At 38.2% G+C, this 19,426-nt stretch overlaps 1 protein-coding gene across 1 annotated transcript in view; it reads right to left on the bottom strand.

Moving 5' to 3' along the window:
• Zw (glucose-6-phosphate 1-dehydrogenase Zw) overlaps positions 1-19,426 on the bottom strand; it is a 54,616-nt gene that overhangs the window by 2,649 nt on the left and 32,541 nt on the right. The window contains exons 3-5 of the mRNA XM_076177763.1: positions 18,793-19,006; positions 9,529-9,662; positions 5,727-5,878 (exon numbers count right to left, since the gene is read on the bottom strand). Of these exons, the coding sequence (XP_076033878.1) occupies positions 5,727-5,878; positions 9,529-9,662; positions 18,793-19,006 (500 nt within the window). The remainder of the gene's footprint in view (positions 1-5,726; positions 5,879-9,528; positions 9,663-18,792; positions 19,007-19,426) is intronic.

Genomic DNA, 19,426 nt, shown 5'->3' with positions numbered 1-19,426 from the left:
GGTTAGGCTCGGACCCGCTTAACCTACCTGCTGCCTTCCACCCACCTCCACCCCCTTCCACCCATGACCAGGAACTTCGCAGTGGCTGAGCTCCTCATTTGACCACCTCAGCACTTCCAAGTCATTCAAACTCTACCCACCTACTTCAGCGCCTACAACTCCACCCACCACCACCCTCCACAAGACACACCAAGTGTCAACCAAAAATTGCAATCCCAGCAATAATTACTGTCAACAACATCAGCTACAGTCTATCATCAGTCTTCAGCTAACCACAGTGCTACTCAGACAGCACTACTATTCAGCTATCGTCACATAAAATAACCCTTGTTTTTCCCCAAATCTTTACATCAACTCAAAATGTAAACACATTTAATGTAAATAGTATGTCACAAACAAATCAATAAGTGCATACAAATAATGCATTCAACAGATCCCACATGATATCTCTGCAGTGCTAGTCAATTGTATTAACTCGGATTTAGCGAAAATGAATGAAAACAACGACTCGAACGCCAGTCACGAATCAGAGCCATCTGGCGTCAGTCTATTGAACCGCAATGTAAACAAACACTACTCCAACACATGTTATAATGATAATGATTTCCCAGGATTTAGTAAGTATGAAAGAAAGAACTTAAGTAGATTATTAGAGATAGAGAGAGATATGAGCAAAAATAGGATTCGGTGAGAGAATGAAATTATGGACCAAGAAAAGAGGTTATTGGATTAATAGATTGCTTAGCTCAAGCGAACCACGAAATTTCGGACCTAAGAAAAACCAACTTGGATCTTACAAACGAGATTAAAGAAATGAAAAGGGATATAAATGAACTGAAGAATGATAATGAAAAGAAGAAAACTAATGATAATAACAATAGCAAAAATTTAAAGCAGGAGGTGAACAATAAATTACAAGAATTGACACAAAAGATCGAAGAGAACCTAGGTGGGGATAGTATCCAGGAAATTAAGAAGTGGAAGGAAAACATTGAAAATAAGGAAATTGCTTTCAAAGAAATAGTCAAGCAGCAAATGCAGGATAATGCAAAAGACACAATCATACAAGTGATTAACGAAAAAGCAAATTGGGTCAGGGATACAGTAGATAGGAAAAAATGTATTGTGGTATATGGACTAAAGGAAAAACAAGGATTGGCGAGGTACATGAGGGAAAAAGAAGAAAAAGAGACAGCAGTAGAAATCCTAAATGAAATTCAGGGGGGAGACAGAGATTCAGGCATAGACCTGGAAGAGACTTATAGAATCGGTCGCTATACTAAGGATAGGAATCGACCTCTAAAGATAAAACTAAGGTCACAAATGGTAGTAGAAGACATATTTGAAAAAGTAGGCAACTTGGCAAAGAGTGAAAAGTACAATAAGATATGGATAAAAAGAGAAATGAGTACTGACGAATTAGAAAAAGAAAGGGCACTAAGAGAAGAAGCAAAGGAAAAAAACTTGATGAGAACGGAGACAGAATGCAAAGAATTCCAGTGGAGAGTAATAGACTTGAGATTAAGACAATGGCGCATCAAAACGAAAAAAACCAAGGACAGAAGAAACCAGGGAGAAGGAAGAAAATTAAAAGTGGCCTATACCAACATTGACGGACTAATTTCAGGACTGAACGAACTCAATGATTATCTGTTAGAAGCAAAACCAGACATAATGGGAATTGTAGAGACTAAACTAAGAGGTGAAATACCATCCATCGTTATTGGACAAGGTCTATACAATTACTGGACAAAAAACAGGGACAAGAAACAGGGAGGGGGAATCATGTTCTTGGCCAAGAAGGACCTAAAGGTGACAAAAATTGCAGAGGGCAAAGGTAATGTTGAACTGATCATGATAAAAATCGAAGGCAAGAATATGAAAAGCAGAAAGTTTATGGTGACCTATGTGCCTCCAAAAACGAATGCTTGGAAAGAAAACGAACATACAAAAATGCTAGAAGATACAAGAAAATCACTAAATGAGATACTAATGGGAAAGGGTAATCTGGTAATTATGGGGGACTTCAATTGCAAAGAAATTTGTTGGGACAGCATGACAGTGCAAGGAGGAGATGACTCGTGGGGCAATGTACTGCTAGACATGACCATGGAGTACACAATGACCCAATGGGTCCGTGAAAACACAAGGTACAGAAACAATGAAGAGCCATCGAAACTAGATCTAATATTTACAACAGAACCTGAAATAGTGGATAAAGTCCAGTACGAGACACCAATTGGAAAGAGTGACCATGTACTCATCGAAACTGTACTAAAGGAAGAAATAGACATGGAGAGGAACGAAAAGCATAGGAAAGGAAGATTGATGTACAACAAAACAGACTTTGCAAAACTAAAGACATTCTTCCGGAATGCAAACTGGGAAAATTTTTATAGGGAAGAGACAACAGTGGAAGAGAAATGGAATATATTGATGGATAATTACAATGAAGGGGTAAACAGGCATGTACCAAGACAAAAGCGAGAGAGTGAGTACATTAAATGTTGGTTCAACAAAAGATGCAGTGAGGCAAAAGACAGAAGGGACAAAGCTTGGAAAAAGTGGAGAAAAGACAAAAAACAAAGCAAATGGCAAATTTATATAAACTGTAGAAATGAGTATGTTAATGTGAGAAGAGAGGAAAAAAGGAACCATGAGAAGGATATTATAGACAAATGCAAAGATCAACCCAAGCTATTCTATCGGTATGTGAATGGTAAACTTAAAACCAAACAGGAAATGGTGAAACTATGCCAAGGAAATATAGAATACACAGAAGATTTAGAGATGGCCGAAGTCATGAACAATCATTTTAAATCTGTCTTCACCAGAGAGAAAATACAAAATTGGGACATAGATAATAACAAGCAATCTCCCCACATGAGTGAGTTTACAACATCACTAAAAGAAATATCAGAACATCTATCAAGACTGGACGTCAGAAAATCACATCTTAATAAACAGCTCACTCAAAGAAGGAAAGATACCCAAGGACTGGAAAAATGCTAACATTGTACCAATATATAAAGGAGGAAACAAGGAAGAACCCACCAACTATAGGCCAGTATCACTAACAAGCACTATAGCCAAAATTTGTGAGAAAACAATAAAGAATAGAAGGGTAAAACATCTGGAAGACAACATATCAAACCCAAGACAATTCGGGTTCAGACAAGGAAGATCATGCACCACAAACTTAATATGCTTTTACTCAAGACTAATAGACATAGTGCAAGAAAGAAATGGATGGGCTGATTGTGCATTCCTAGACTTGCAAAAAGCCTTTGACAAAGTACCACACAGAAAATTACTAAAAGAACTGGAACACATAGGAGGTATACAAGGAAACCTACTAAAATGGATGGAGGACTTTCTGACTGGTAGAAAGATGAGAGTAGTGCTCAGAGAAAAATATTCAGATTGGAAAGAGGTGATCAGTGGAGTACCGCAAGGATCTGTACTGGCACCAATAATGTTTGCTATCTATATGAATGACATGGACGAGGACGTGAACTGCTACATGAGCTTCTTTGCTGATGACGCCAAACTGTTAAGGAAAGTAGAAACTGATGAGGACTGTGAAGCACTGCAAGAAGATCTAAATAGGGTATGGAACTGGAGTCAGAAATGGGAAGTGGACTTTAATACTAAGAAGTGTAGCATAATGGAGTTTGGAAAAAGCAAAAACAGAATATCAGGAAAATATACAATTGGAACCAAGGAAGTAAAGAAAGTAGGATCCGAAAAAGATTTGGGTGTAATTATCACGAACGACTTGTCCTATGATATACAGATTAACAAAATTGTCGGGGAAACTTACAACTTGCTAAGATCAATAAAAGTGGCATTTACATACTTGGACGAAGACATGATAAAAAAAATATTGGTTACATTGATAAGGCCTAGATTAGAGTATGCGGCGACATTGTGGTCCCCCAGTACCAAAAAGAATATAAAGAAAATAGAAAGAATCCAAAGAGCAGCTACAAAAATGGCACCTGCACTTGTAAACCTATCATACGAGGAGAGATTGGCTAAACTGGAGTTACCGACACTGGAGCAAAGAAGAGAGATGACCTATTGACCATCTACAGAATCATGAAAGGCACAGAGATACTTGATAGAGAGAACTTACTTAACTGGGACAAAAGAAACACAAGAGGACATGGAAAGAAAATAAAAAAACATAGCTATAGAAGAGAACTGAAGAAAAACAGTTTTCTACATAGAGTTTTGGACACTTGGAACAAACTGGATAATGAAATAGTATGCGCAAAAACCATTCATGAGTCTAAAAACAAACTAGACACTGCGAGATACAATGGCGGGACATCACGAGCATAGCTCCCCTTCCCGCAAAATACAACTAGGTAGGTAAATACATACCAAGACATAAAGTGATCAAATAATTCACACAACGCATCCACAGCAAGGCCGCTTCATTTAATCGGTGACCCCCCCTCCATCCCCTCATGCACAAAAAGAGAAGATGAGGAGAAATCCCTTCGAGCTGTGTCAAAATATTATACATACTCCCTCATCTTCCCATTCCCCACCCACTCCCTTCCATGCATTACAACATAATCCATACACAACCATTTTCCACTCACCCCTATCTTCTGTCTTCTCCCTTCCTTCCTCAACAGACATTCCCCTCTTTCCCAATGTCCCTTTTATTACATCCATCCATCTCATCCTTGATCATCTCCTCATATTCATTCCCTCCACCTGTCTTCCACACCTCTTTTATTAATCTTTCTTCACTCATTCATTCCATGTGTCCAAACAAATCCCAATACTCTTTCAACTCCCCACTTTCCTCCTTACCTTGTTTCTCACTCTATCCAGCCTAGTAACCCTATCATACTTCTCAGGCATTTCATCTTAAACACATTTAAACTCTTTATGTTCCATGTTTCTGCCCCATACAGTGCTGTTGGCACAATCACCCCTTCATACAATTTCCTCTTACCATCCATTCCCAAATGTCTATTTCTCATTACACTTTTTAGTTTCCAAGGCATTTACTTGCTTCTCTTGATCTACATTCTACCTCCACCTCCACTCCTCCCTTTCCCGCCACATTTGCAACCAAGTATCTAAAGCTATTCACTTCCTCCAGTCTCTCTCTCCCTTAATACTCACTTCCAATTTGCTGCCATCCTCTCCCCTTATACACTTCATCACCTTACTTTTACCCACATTTATATTCAACTTCCTTCTTTTGCACACCTTCCTAAACTCCATCACTAAATTCCTTAATACCTCCTCTGATCCTGCCACAGGCACAGCATCATCAGCAAACAACAACTGGCTTATCTACCACTTTTCTCAATTTTCTTTAACCATCCCCAATCCCTGGCCCATTACCCTTGCGTTTAACCTTTTGTACCACTCCATCTATATACGTATAAATTGAACAGCTAAGGCATGATAACACATCCCTGGTGAAGTTCCACCTTTACCTCATACAGATTTATAAATATATGAAATAACTTAGAAGGTGATACAGCCCAAGCTCAAACAATACATGAGTTCAAATCTAAATATCATAACTGGAAATCAAAGATATAGATTAAGCTGGAACTGTACATGAATTTGAGTCTTGGTATGTTAGAAAATTAGAGAATAGGAGACAGGACCTAATAAGTGTTGCTCCTTTCCAGCATACTACAATTAGGTAAATACTGCACTTGCCTGAAAATTTACTGTTATCAACATACCTCACAAAATGCATCTGAGATCCACAGAAGACATCAAGGATGAGTCGTTCATAGGCATCTGGCAACTTGGCATTCTTGTATCGAGACACATAAGTAAGATCCAGCTCAGTCTCCTCAATGCCAAATGTCATGCCAGGTGTTTTTGTCATCACCTGAAAACGAAAAGAAAGTTTAGCTATTTTATGAGAATGTATTTCCTTTTGTACCTTTATCATGCTAAAATATCTTAAAATTATTTTATGTAGTTACTGACACAACACCCAATATGGCTACACATACAAACAGCTGACCAAATAGGAAACAAAATGCTAAACCAACTTCCCATCCTAAACATACTAAACCCAATCAAACCTCCCTAACACAACCTGTTAGAAATATCCCCAGACATAACAATATGCTCAGTCTCTCTAACCACAAACTATCTATACAGTATACTAAGGGTTTTTTCACCCTTTTTAAGGAGGTAGCCAAATCAAAAGGCAAGTACCCACTCCCATCCACCACCTCTTCCTCCCTCATCTTAGCTCCACATGGATGATGGGTCATCCCTATATCCCACTCATTCCCCTGGGTCAGAAGCAATGCAGTATGACACTACATTCACAGCAAGATGTACATTCTGACAGTCAGTCTGGCTTCAGATTGGGAAGGTTGTGTGTATTAAACCTTTTAATATTTTATACAAGAGTGATGTACTGCAATAGAGAGAGGGGTGTGTGGACTGTGTGTACCTTGACCTAGTGAAGGCATTTGATAAAGTACTTCACAGTCAACTTGTGGAAATTGGAGTATGTTGGAGGACTGAGAGGCAAATTACTACAATGAATGAAAGATTTTTTTTGTTTCTTTTAAGGAAAGATACATGAGGATAGTAGTGAAGGATGAGATGTCAAGATTGAGAGCAGTAATGAGTGAAGTTCCACAAGGTTCAGTGCTTGCACCAATAATGTTTGTCTATATCAATGACATAATGGAAGGAACAACAAGCTGCCAACATGTTTGCAGATAATGCAAAAATCATGAGAAGAGTGCAAAATGAGGAGGATGGTAGACTATTGCAAAAAGATATAGACACTAATTTTGCATGGTGCCAAGAATGGGAAATGAAGTTCAATACCAAAAAATGCAAAGTACTGGAAATGGGTATTAGTAGCAAAAGACCATCCTTAACCTCTTCCATCTTATCCTTGGTCGTCCCTGCAAATTCACTTCACTTCTGCCTTCAACACCTCTTTTACTAATCTTTCTTCACTTGTTCTTTCCATGTGTCCAAACCATCCCAATACTCTTCATCTGCCATCTCCTTTTCCAGCCCCACTCTCCTCACCTCCTCATTTCTCACTCTATCCAACCTTGTAACCCTTACCATACTTCTCAGACATTTCACCTCAAACACATTTAAACTTATCTCCACAATTATCCCTTCATATAATCTCTTTGCATCCATTCCCAAATGTCTATTTCTCATGACCCTTTTTAATCCTTCCAAATTTATTTACTTCTCTCAATCTACAATTTACCTCCACCTCCACTCCTTTTCCTGCCACATTTGACCCCAAATGCCTAAAGCTATTCACTTCCTCCAGCTTTTTTTAAGACTTACTTCCAACTTACTGCCATCCTCTCCCCCTTGTACATCTCATCACACTACTTTTACCCACATTTACTTTCAACTTCTATTGCATACCCTCCCAAACTCTATCATTAACTGTCTTAATCCCTCCTCTGATTCTGCCACATGTAGTGTCATCAGTAAACAACAACTGGCTCACCTTCCACTTTTCTCTATTTCCTTAAATCATCTTCATTACCCTACCCATTACCCTTGCATTTACCTTCTGCACCTTCCCATCCATATACAGATTGAACAGTTATAGTGACATGACACATCCCTGACACAGTCCTACTGATACTTCAAACCACTTGCTCTCTCCATTTTCAATTCTAACATAGGCTCATTAGTCTTGTAAAAACCCTTGACTACGCTAAACAGTTCTCCCATCCCATATATTTGTAATACACACCAAAGTGCCTTCCTGTCTACCCTGTTTTTTAAATCCACAAAGGCCCAAAAAACATCCATACCTTTTGTTAAAGCTTTCTCACATATCCGCCTTATCACAAAAATATGATCCATCCCCTACCCCTAAACCCACACAATTTCTCATCAGTTACTCCCTCTGTTCCTCTCCTAATCCTCTCAAAACTCTCATAAGTCTTCCCAACTACACTTAACAAACTGATTCCTCCAAAACTACTACAATCACACTTATCCCCTATTCCCTTGTAAAGTGGAACTATAAGGCACTCCTCCAATCTTCTGGCACTCTACCCTCCCTCAGACACATATCAAACAACCTCACTAGTCAATCCACTATTACTGTTCCTCCCTTCTTCAGACACTCTGCATGACACCCATCTAACTCAGGTGCCTTACCTGCTCTCATAATTTTCAAAATTACCTGTACCTCATTTTCTCTTATTTCTCTTCCATTTTACTCCCATCACTGTCATTTTCTTAGTGCCTCCCACTGCTACCACCAATCCCTCCCTATCCTCCTCCACATTCAACAGCTCTCTAAAATACTCTGGCCAATTTCCTTTTACTGCCTCCTCTTCCACTAACATCTATCCATCTGTGCCTTTTACCTTTTCTTCTCTACTTCACTTCCTCTTGTAACTTCCTTCCAAAGCATCTTTTTATTACTTTATCTTTTTTTTTTGTCATACTCCACCCCGTTTTACATTTCTCCTTTTTGCATCTTTTATCTTATGCTTTTCTTTTTTCTTTGTACCTCTCATAGGTTTCTCTTGTCCTACTTTGCAACCAATCCTCAATGTTTGCTTCTTCTCGTCTACTTCCTTCTTCACTTTATCATCTTGCCACTCACTACCCTTCCTTCTATTCCTTCCCATCCTCATTCCACATACCATCTTTGCACACTTTGTCATCCTCTCCTTGAAACACCCCCATTCCTATTCCACTCCTACCTCTACTTTATCCTTCACTGCCTCCCTTATATTCCTGCTCCTTTTCCTTCTCATTTAAACAGTTTACTCTAAGCACCTCTTAACCTTTCACCCCTTTTCTCTTTCTCCACCTATCCTCCACTCTCAACTTACCTGCCAACAAAAAATTATCTGATATTCACCCATTCTCTCCCCCAAGAGCATGGACATCCAGAATTCTTCCTACTCTTCTTTTGGATACAACTACATAGTATACCTAAGCCTGATTTTTTTCTTAAACACTGTGTTAGCTATCATCAACTCTCTAAACACCTCTCCACCATGAAGGATTCATGAAATTGTGTCATAGAAAAGGTGGTGGACAAGGTGAATGAATACATAGTCAATTAGGATGATGAACTAGTGGAAATGTGGCAACTCCTTCCATGAGAAGGGTTCACTAAGGATGAACTGGCAATACCATTGGAGAAGAAACTAAGTGCAGTTTTCACATGGTTTAAGGGAGAATTAATAAAAGAGAAGATTGTGATAGGAGTAAATGGGGATGTCACTTTACCTTACCTAGCCACCTTACTTTACAAGTAACAGCAAACAAGTTGAACATGTATACAAAACACATGCATGAATATCACATTTGCATATACAAGCATTTCCACGTGCATTCATCACATAAATGCATATGTTTATGTATATAAAATAAATGCACCAATATAAAAGCTCAAAATATAATTAATACACATCTTTATTTTGAATCAAGTTTTATGTAAATATCAACTCAAATGACTGTCAATGGGTGAAGGCACCATAATAAAATGATGAACAGGAGACTTACCTTACAGTATATAGCCTCACCAGGTTGAACACGGAGGACAAGTTCATTACGTTTGCTCTGCCCATGGAAAATGTCACCTGGTACATCATGATACTGAATGCGCACTTCTGCCTTCCTTTCATTCAAAGCCTTCCCTGTTGGACCAATAATCATAAGAATTTCCAACATGATAACAGTGTAATTTTTCAAAAGATCTTTATGGAAAATATAGGACAAACTTCCAATCTATATAGAGTACATACATACATATACCAAAGGCTTTTTTCCCCCTTACACAAGGGGTAGTAAAAAAAAAAAAAGGCATAGAAATCAATCTATATATAGTAAATACAGTAAAAAATCCATTCTTTTGGCAACCAGTGTTTCAGCAAACCTGATTCTTTTGGCACTTTAAAGAAACAGTCACATTCTGGGAGTTTTCCAGTCTTTTAGCAATTTTCCTAAATTGTAACAGTACATAGTTGTTTTTATAAAGGCACCTTGGTGAACTCATGTTTTTTTTAACCCTGACAGGTTTGACAGGATAGTATTGCAGGTGTTGCAATGGGAAAGCTGTTAAAAGCGGACAGAAACTTTTGCAAGAGTAGAAAAGCTTGTGTTAGGGTTTGGAGTGGTGAGAGTGAGTGGTATATTAGATGAATAGAGGGCTTTCCCAGAAATGTGTTGTCACCATAGTTGTTCAATGTGTATATGGATGGTTGTACAGGAAATAAATGACTGATTGACTGATTTGTGGTTTATGGTGCCACAACATCTAAGTCATATGGAACTGCTTACAAACTTTCTAAATGTAGCAAAAATGGTAGGCCAAAATTTAAATTTTGAATAAAATTTTGGTATGGTAAAATGAATGGAAAAGGTATCTAAAATGTGATATTAAAAAACAGGGAATGGGGTGGGTCAAAAAGATAGAATATGTTCAGAGGTGGAGGAATAATTCTTTTTAAAAGGCCAGCATTCTCTACAAACATGAGTACACGGGTTTTTGTGAACATGAACATAAGTCTTCTTTTCAAGTATCTGCAAGATGCAGAATACTTTGTCCTCATTGTGACAATGGAAGAGGTACTCTTGTAGGTCCATCAGACTTAGATAGTCTACTAGAAAGTGTTGTACTGTTAGGGGCACTAAGCAGTCATCACATAATGGTTGTGTTTCCCAGGATCTCTTCTATAACTATCCTTTTTGAGTTTCTTTTCTTGTCCTCTTGTTTTACTCTTATCCCCCTTCAATAAATCATCACTGTCGAGGACTTCCATCCCTTTCATAATTCTGTAAATGGTCAGTAGATCTCCTCTTTCTCTTCTTTTCTTTGTTCCAGGGTTGGTAGTTCCAGTTTGAACAACCTTTGTCATATGTCAATTTAGAGAATGTTCGTGCCATCTTTGTTGTAGCTCTTTGAATTCTTTCTAATTTCTTTATATTCTTTTAAATACTGGGTGTCCAGTGTCCCAGTGTACTCCAATCTTGGTCTTACCAGTGTGACTTATATTTTCTTTATCATTTCCTCATCCAAGTAGTCAAAGGCCACTTTCATTAATCTTAGTAAATTGTGTGTGTGTGAGAGAGAGAGGGAGAGTGCAACAGTTCCTGCTACAATGTGAGTAGGAACTCGGTCACTACCTTTCTTCATCCCTCCTGTGATCCTGCTACATGTATAGTGTTGTCAGCAAACGACAGCTGGCTTATCTCCCATTTTTCTCCATTTTCTTTAACCATCTCCAATCCCCAGCCCATTACCCTTGTGTTTGCCTCTCACATCACCCCCATCTTTGCATAAATTGAATAGCCAAGTCGACATAACACACCTACGCGATATAGCATTAGAAAAATATTAATTTTGTAAATTATAATACATCAATGTAATATACTTTTATCTTGGCGGAAATCAATAACAGAAAACACTGTTAAAAGCTATACACTAACGAACGAAGTGGCGTCTACTCTTTTAGACGCCATCTTTGTTTTGATAGATTCGGAGGTCGAAGACGACAACGACCCTGAAGCCTTTAGAATTGCAGGTACCGCATTATTAAATGCAGGTTAGGTTAGGTAGGTAGGTAAGGTTAGAATAGACGAAGTGATCGCACTTTAATTTCTTCGACCTCCGCATCTACCAAAACAAAAATGGCGTCTCATGCAGCCGAGGCAGGTACGTTTGTTTCTGTATAGCTTTTGGCAACTTTTTCTGTTACTGATTTCCGCCAAGTAAAACGTATATCATTGGTGTTTTATAATTTACAAAATTAACATTTAATTTTTTATTACTATATCGCGTAGGTGTGCACTTCTAAAAAAAAAAAAAAAAAAAAAAAAAAAAAAAAAAAAAAAAAAAAAAAAAAAAAAAAAAAAAAAAAAAAAAAAAAAAAAAAAAAAAAAAAAAAAAAAAAAAAAAAAAAAAAAAAATTATATATATATATATATATATATATATATATATATATATATATATCACAGGTGAGAAATGTAGTAACACATTTATAAATCACAACTAACACCACAGTCGGACGAAAGAAAGAGTTGCGTAAGCGGAACTATATATTTCGATTGCTACCTGCAATCCTCTTCAGTAGTACAAAGTGGCAGGGAGGAGGCTATCTTAAGTAGCAACCTCTTACAAAAGAAAGGGAACACGAGAAAATACAGAACATCACTGCCCCAGCCCTAGTTGACCTGAGGCTGACACGAGGTCGGGTCAGGGGGAGGGGGAGGAAGCTTGTTGACAATATTTTTGGTGATGAATAGTCCTGAAATGATGTCTGGGGTCCATTGACCCTTGGAAATATTCATCGTGGGCAGATAATCAATTAATGTTGATTCCACCATTTTCCTTCTGAACCCACACCCCGATTTGTAAATGAGATCAGATTTCTCCCAGTCCATCCGGTGATTAAATTTATCAACGTGTTGAAACACTGCTGAATTTATTTGGCCATATCTAATCGACCTTTTGTGTTCATTTAATCTTGTCGGTAGGTCTCTTCCCGTCTGGCCAATGTATGAAAGGTCACAATCTTTACATGGAAGGGAGTAAACACCTGGGATATGTTCTTCCTTCAACCTCTGGTGAACATTAACAACTTTTTTATTAATAGTGTTAGGGTAGTTATGAATTAAATTTACTTTCTCTTTGGGAAGAAACTTGGACAATTGACTGATGGACTCTGAGAAGGGGATGACTAGGGGATTTTGTCTCTCTTTCTTTAACTTAGTGGAAGGGTGTTTGAAAAAACTTGCTCTGGCTTGACTAAGGGCTTTATCCAAAAACCAATGAGGGTAGGCTAATTTTGTTAATTGGGACTTGATGGAAGTTAATTCGTGTTCTAAAAATTGGGGGCTACAAATCCTAAAGGCTCGGAGAAAAAGTCCCGAAGCTACACTCCTTTTAATGTGATCTGGGTGATGACTGAAGAAATGGAGGTAACTACCTGAATGAGTGTTCTTTCTAAAAACAGTAAAGGCAAGCTTATTCTCATTCTTCATGATTAAGATGTCTAAAAAGGGGATTTTATCATCTTTTTCCCATTCCACTTTGAACTTGATGTTGGTTGTTAAATTATTAAGTTTATCTAGAAAAATATCAAAGGGACCCCAACTCTCATCCCAAAGAGTGAAAATATCATCAACGTATCTTAACCAAATCATACCTGGGGGTTTAATTGTTGGAAGAAGAACACTCTCAAAGTATTCCATGTAAAGATTAGCCAGAACGGGAGAAAGATTCGAACCCATGCTACAACCAAACTTTTGCCTGAAAAACCGATTTTGAAAGGAAAAGACATTAGATGACACGCAGGTGCGTACAAGGGCAATGATATTGGAAACCGGAAGGGGGAATTTGTCTTGGAATGGTTGTAGCTTAGTTTCTAGAAAGGACAAAACATCATCAACACAAATGTTCGTAAATAATGAGATAATATCAAGACTTAATAAGCGACGGCCTACTATATTAATCTCCTTTATTTTCTGGATGAAATCTTCTGAATGTTTCAAATGGGAATTGGAAAATTTGCCCACAAATGGTGATAATAAACCCGCAAGCCATTTAGAGAGTTTGCTGGAACAAGAACCCCTGTTGGAAATAATGATAGCCTCCTCCCTGCCACTTTGTACTACTGAAGAGGATTGCAGGTAGCAATCGAAATATATAGTTCCGCTTACGCAACTCTTTCTTTCGTCCGACTGTGGTGTTAGTTGTGATATATATATATATATTAATGTTGTTTGGTCTTTGTCAGCCATAAAAGTGGTGTCTGAGCAAATTCTTCTTTCCTCGGTAACTGGTTTGTTACAATAAAATACACCAAAGGAGACTTAAAATGACTCCCATGTATTTGGAGCTTTTATCATCCTGTAGACTTTGCTCAGTTCTTTCCAAGTCAGTTTTATACACCTTTCGTGTTGGTAATGATAATGACTGAATATTCATTAATTGTCATGCAATATTAGTTGTGTATTTAACTTCTTAATAATGCGACACATTTGATTCCTATATTCAACCAAATGTATATATAACTACTAGCAACTCGTGACCTTATACACAGAGGAACTATCGTTTATACTGGAGCCGTCACGTGCCATAATATAAGTTATTCATTATACAAATTTTGACTCATTACATAACGTGTGTATTTCATACATATAACTATCTTTTGTAATTATGATACAAAAAAGAGTGGGCCCAAACAATTAGTGATGCATTACTTGGGAATCCTAGATCTACATACCTAACTACCAACTCACTCGCTCAGGGGCGACCGAATCGATACGGGTACAGAGTAAACTTTTTGCGAGCGCTCCCCGTACTGGCTGTTGCTCCTCGCACTGCCTGCTCACGAACTTTCAGTTATGGTTACATAAGTTACTGTATACATTTGAAAAATTTAGTTGTTGACCGTTTCTAATTTTGTGTAAATTTTATATTAGCATGAAGGACTTTTTCTTTGGAATTCAGTAAAACATAAGCACCTCGTATATTTTTCTATATTCATTATATTTCTTATTGCATATGTCCATGAAACCAATGCTATTGACACAACTGACAAAAATATGTTCTAAAAAAGAAAAGAAAAGGCAGCCATTTTTTCTCAAAATAACTACTAAAACCTTATTGATTGGAAATTTACTTCAACATGCCATGGCCATCGGAATATCCATCAATAACAAAGATATATGCCCAAAACGAATGCTTACATGTGAAATAATTCCTGAGTTATTATGAAAATGCCTTAAATGGCCGCCATTGCTGTCTGGTTGGCTCCATATCCAGTGTTCTTTGAATATGCATCTTTTAACACTACCAAATTTTGGTGCCATTACTACTACTATTACTACTACTGCTGCTACTACTTAAAAAAAGTTTTGCACATATCTGCTTACATGGCCAACATATTATTACAAGGCGTGTAGTCATCGACATTACAACGAAATTCATATACTACATTTGCCGATGGAAGGTGTCTGAAGTCGTGTTGTATGACGCCTTATGCTGTCGTTTCCTATACGAATAATTGAAAAAAACATACGTTTTAGTCTATATGTCCCTCCAGTTAAACTTCAAATATGTACATTACAATTGCATGTACTGTACATATTAAAAACATTCGCATACCAATAAGTAATAGGACACCCCAACATCTACTGAGGTTCCTTTTTATGGTGCATTATGTCGGTTAAATTGTAAATACTGGATGGAGTTTTTACTTAATTGCAGGGCTGAAGGTCAAGTCTCCCATCATCGCACAGTGACCACTGCAAAAGCTGGCGGGACACGGATCGAAGCAGGACGACAACAACCAAGGTGTGGTGTGGTGGGGAGGCGTGGGCGAGAGCGACTTGACGCAACACCACGTTCAAGGTCAACAACGTTTCAACACGAATTTCTCCAACCGCCGAATCTTCACCCTCTCCCCCACTCACTGAGGTATCGCCAAAACCAACTGTCACATATCTAGAGGCGCTTCTTGGTACACCACTCTCTTCATGAATCCTTCGGCATGGACATCGAGTCCTTGGCGCAGATACATCATATATATATATATATATATATATATATATATATATATATATATATATATATATATATATATATAATATATATATATATATATATATGTATATATATTATATATATATACATATATATATATATACATATACATATATACTGTATATACTTATATATATTCATATATATACATATATATACATATATATATATATACATATATATATATACATATATATATATACATATATATACATATATACATATCACTCAGCCATCCTGAATCCACTGCTGAACAAAGGCCTCTTCCATAGCATCCCATGATTCACACAACCACGCCAACTTCTGTCATGTCATTCCTGCAAACTTCTCTAGCTCGTCTCCCTCTTCCACGCTGCCCATCTCGCGGCGTCCACTCAGTAACACATTTTCCCCATCGCTTATCAGTCGTTCGCGCTAACTTACCTGCCCAATTCCACTTCCTCTCTTTTACCGCCTCCACAATATCTTTCACTCCAGTCTGCTCTCTCACCCAACTTGCTCTCTTTCGGTCTCTCTGCGTTATTCCCGTTATTGATTTCTCCATTCTCCTCTGTGCATTCCTTAGCTCTGTCTCCATCGCCTTCGTCAGTTTCCAAGTGTCACGCCCGTTGATTAATGCTGGCATAATGCATTGATTGTAAACTATGCGTTTCAATCATAAAGGTAGAGTCTCTAAATATTATATTATATCATATTATACTTACCACTTTCGAACCTATTGTAATACACCTTTTTATTCCATTATCATAACATTTGGTCATTTTCACCATCTGGCCTAAGTAATTACACTTTTCAACTTCTTCAAGTCTCACCATTATCTTTTTACTTTGAACTTTCATGTTGAACATTACTTTGGTTTTACTCTTATTCATTTTCAAAACTACTTTGAGACTTTCCTTGTCAAATCACTCAGCATATCTTGCAAGTCTTCTGCCCTTTCTGAAATAAGAGTAATGTTATCCGCAAATCTTAGGTTCAAATACTTACCATTAATCTCCAAAACTTTCTCTTCCTAACTCAGCCTTCTGAAAATATCGTCTAAGCAAGCACAACTGTGGGTTGCCTTTAACACCTCGACCACTGAGAGAGTAATTTTTCCTAACTTTAGGAATCAGATTCCAAATTCCAAGACTTTTGTAGTCTCCGTGATCAAGGGGTTAAAGGCACCACACTGGCGTCGGAGCGATAGGTTCGAGTCCTGCGCGCGACTGTCGTATGAATTATATGATTGATGTCGCTGTCCACTAGCGAATTTCTCACGTAGTTACAATGGCGAAGCGTGAAAGGGATTTGTTCCAGTCCTTACCCCCCTCCCATGGGTGGGCTTGGGTCTCAGATGAAAAGGGAATTAGGATCGCAGAGTGATCTTTGGGAATCAGAGAGATTCCAAGTTCCGAGACTTTCGTAGTCTCAGTGGTCGAGGGTTTAAAAGTAACGCACAGTTATCTCACTGGTGGCGGAGCGGTAGGTTCGAGTCAGGGGCGACTGTCATATAAATTTTATATATATTCTCTTACTAGATCGTTGCACAAACATCCGATGTTTATTCAATGCATAACTTTGACGTATGTTAATGTTTCCAATTAACTATTTTTTTCTGATAGGTTTCTCCGATCTTACTATTTCATAAATGAAAACACAGCGCGTAAACTATTCTCGCTTTTACTGGGAACGGTGGATATTCTAAAGTAATTACATCATACTGAGTTATCTTTCTACTCAATTTTGTTTAATCTATCGTCTCCGTAATAAATTATTTGTTTACAAAATAGAGTTGCAGTGCGAGAAGTCTAATTTAGAAGGTATATAATTACAGATACCTTTGTTACCTACAATACACTTACATATTTTCTTACAAATGCAATATTTCTTAGACGTTATTTATAGTTTCATTGTAATCACTGTTTCTTTGTATCTTAATCTTCTGACAATCATTATTTACGAGTTTCTTACCGATGTTAAAACATTCACTTCAGTCGCGCATATTTTACTTAGCTAAAAATTCTTATTCGTATAGTCCACCATATCAGCCGTTATTATTTTTTTTTACCACTGCTTACCCTATCTTATGAACAAAGTGGAGATCTATATTATTTTCTGAAGGAGGCGAGGAATTTGCGTGTCGCTGGTGCCTGTGTGTAATTCCTTATTGGAATGGAATATAGTTGTAGAATAACGGGCTTCGGGCTTATGAGGTTCACCGCTTTGCCTCTGCCTTAAATTTGTATTAAATTCGTTCGTTAGCCTGGTTTATATTTTCAACCAACTTTTCTAACAAATGTATGCATCTGATGCGGAGAAAAATTCTAACATGTTGTAATTTTTCAACGTTTTCTATGACCACGTGATGATCCTCCGTTTTGCAAGAAGATTAAGATGTTTACACAAGAAGGATTCTACACTTCGGTAGAATTGTCGATACGTTACCCTGACAGTGCTCATTAAAAAAAAAAAATATTACTACACACTCAATGTCATCACGTTCTTCCTAGATCATCTGATGCGCTCTGACGTGAGTTTAGTGAAAGAGAAGAGAGGACCAAAAGAAGAGAGCAGCCATTGATGAAGAAGGATACAAAAGGAGTGCACTGGGGAAGAAATATGATGTCATTACGTTTCTGCTCCCTATCCACCTCTGAAGCCGACCTCCCACCATGGATGGACCTTCTCCCATGTCATCATGACTAGTCTGCAGCTACGATTCCTCTGGGTCGCCACCCATCCCTAAAAGAGTAGTGTCTAGCATAACCCTGACACCACCTCTGGCGACATCTCTCTTACCAGCACCAGACCACTACCTGCTGGTTAAAATCCGGGTAGGATGTGAGGGGAAAGGATGGGGAGGGGAAGATAAAACAAGGGAGAGGGGAGGTGATGGGGGTTGGGGGGCTCTAGAGTACTTAAAATGGGTGTGAAAGTGTGGAAACGAGTGGGGAGAGAAAATGGGTACGGCAGCTGATGACAGCAGTGCTTTTATGAATGACTGCCGTAAACTAGGATGATATTAAAAGAATAGTCTGTATTTATGGAACACGCCTTCCTTACCACCATGGCCAAAGGCCTCAAAAGAACTGACACTGCACTCCCCTAAAATTTACACCTTCTCTCTCTCTCTCCCTCTCTCTTTCTAGACACTGGGGAGGCAGCCGTCATGAGAAAGTTCTTGCAGACATGGAATGATGACACCAGATTTCAAAACCAGTACGACCACTTACCACACCGGAGGATGAAGGGCACGCCATCCCACCGCTCATTGTTAATCTTGCAGACACCGAGGGCGTACGTAGGAGTGCAGGACCCTGAAGGCACAGTTGGGTCATCCAAGTAGCCCATTCTGGAGTCCTCGGTAGTGCCATTGGGGTCGGCCATGTACTGCCCCAGCACCACGTCGTCCAAGGTCAACGTGTCCATGCACTTCAGCACCTTCACCTAAGACACAGAAATAACATCTCTTAGTTCCCACAATACACTATGCATACACTGGGAATAACATAAATGTGATTGGTCAATGTTATATATATATACATATTGGGAGGAGCTGGAGTCTAGGAACAATGTTGGAAGAAAACAAACACTGGACTCGACATTAGAAGTTTAATTCTACACTTTGAACAATGTCCGGGGTTCATCTTCAGGGATATACAGTAAAAGGGAAGGAAATCAATATACAAAGGGCATGCAAGCTACACTGGGGTAGGTGTCCCAAGTTTACCATTACTCTCCAGGAAATACTCTTGTCTCCAGGTTGGACAGCTGTTCACAAAAACACAAATCACAATAAGCATAAAATACAAGAAACACATTATTCTAAAATTTATAAATGTAAATAAATTCCTAGGTGACCCACCC

This window comes from Oratosquilla oratoria, chromosome 41 (assembly GCF_046742065.1).
Source record: "Oratosquilla oratoria isolate Oo_2021 chromosome 41, ASM4674206v1, whole genome shotgun sequence".
Lineage (NCBI taxonomy): Eukaryota > Metazoa > Arthropoda > Malacostraca > Stomatopoda > Squillidae > Oratosquilla > Oratosquilla oratoria.
This window is presented reverse-complemented; position numbering and strand designations above follow the sequence as displayed.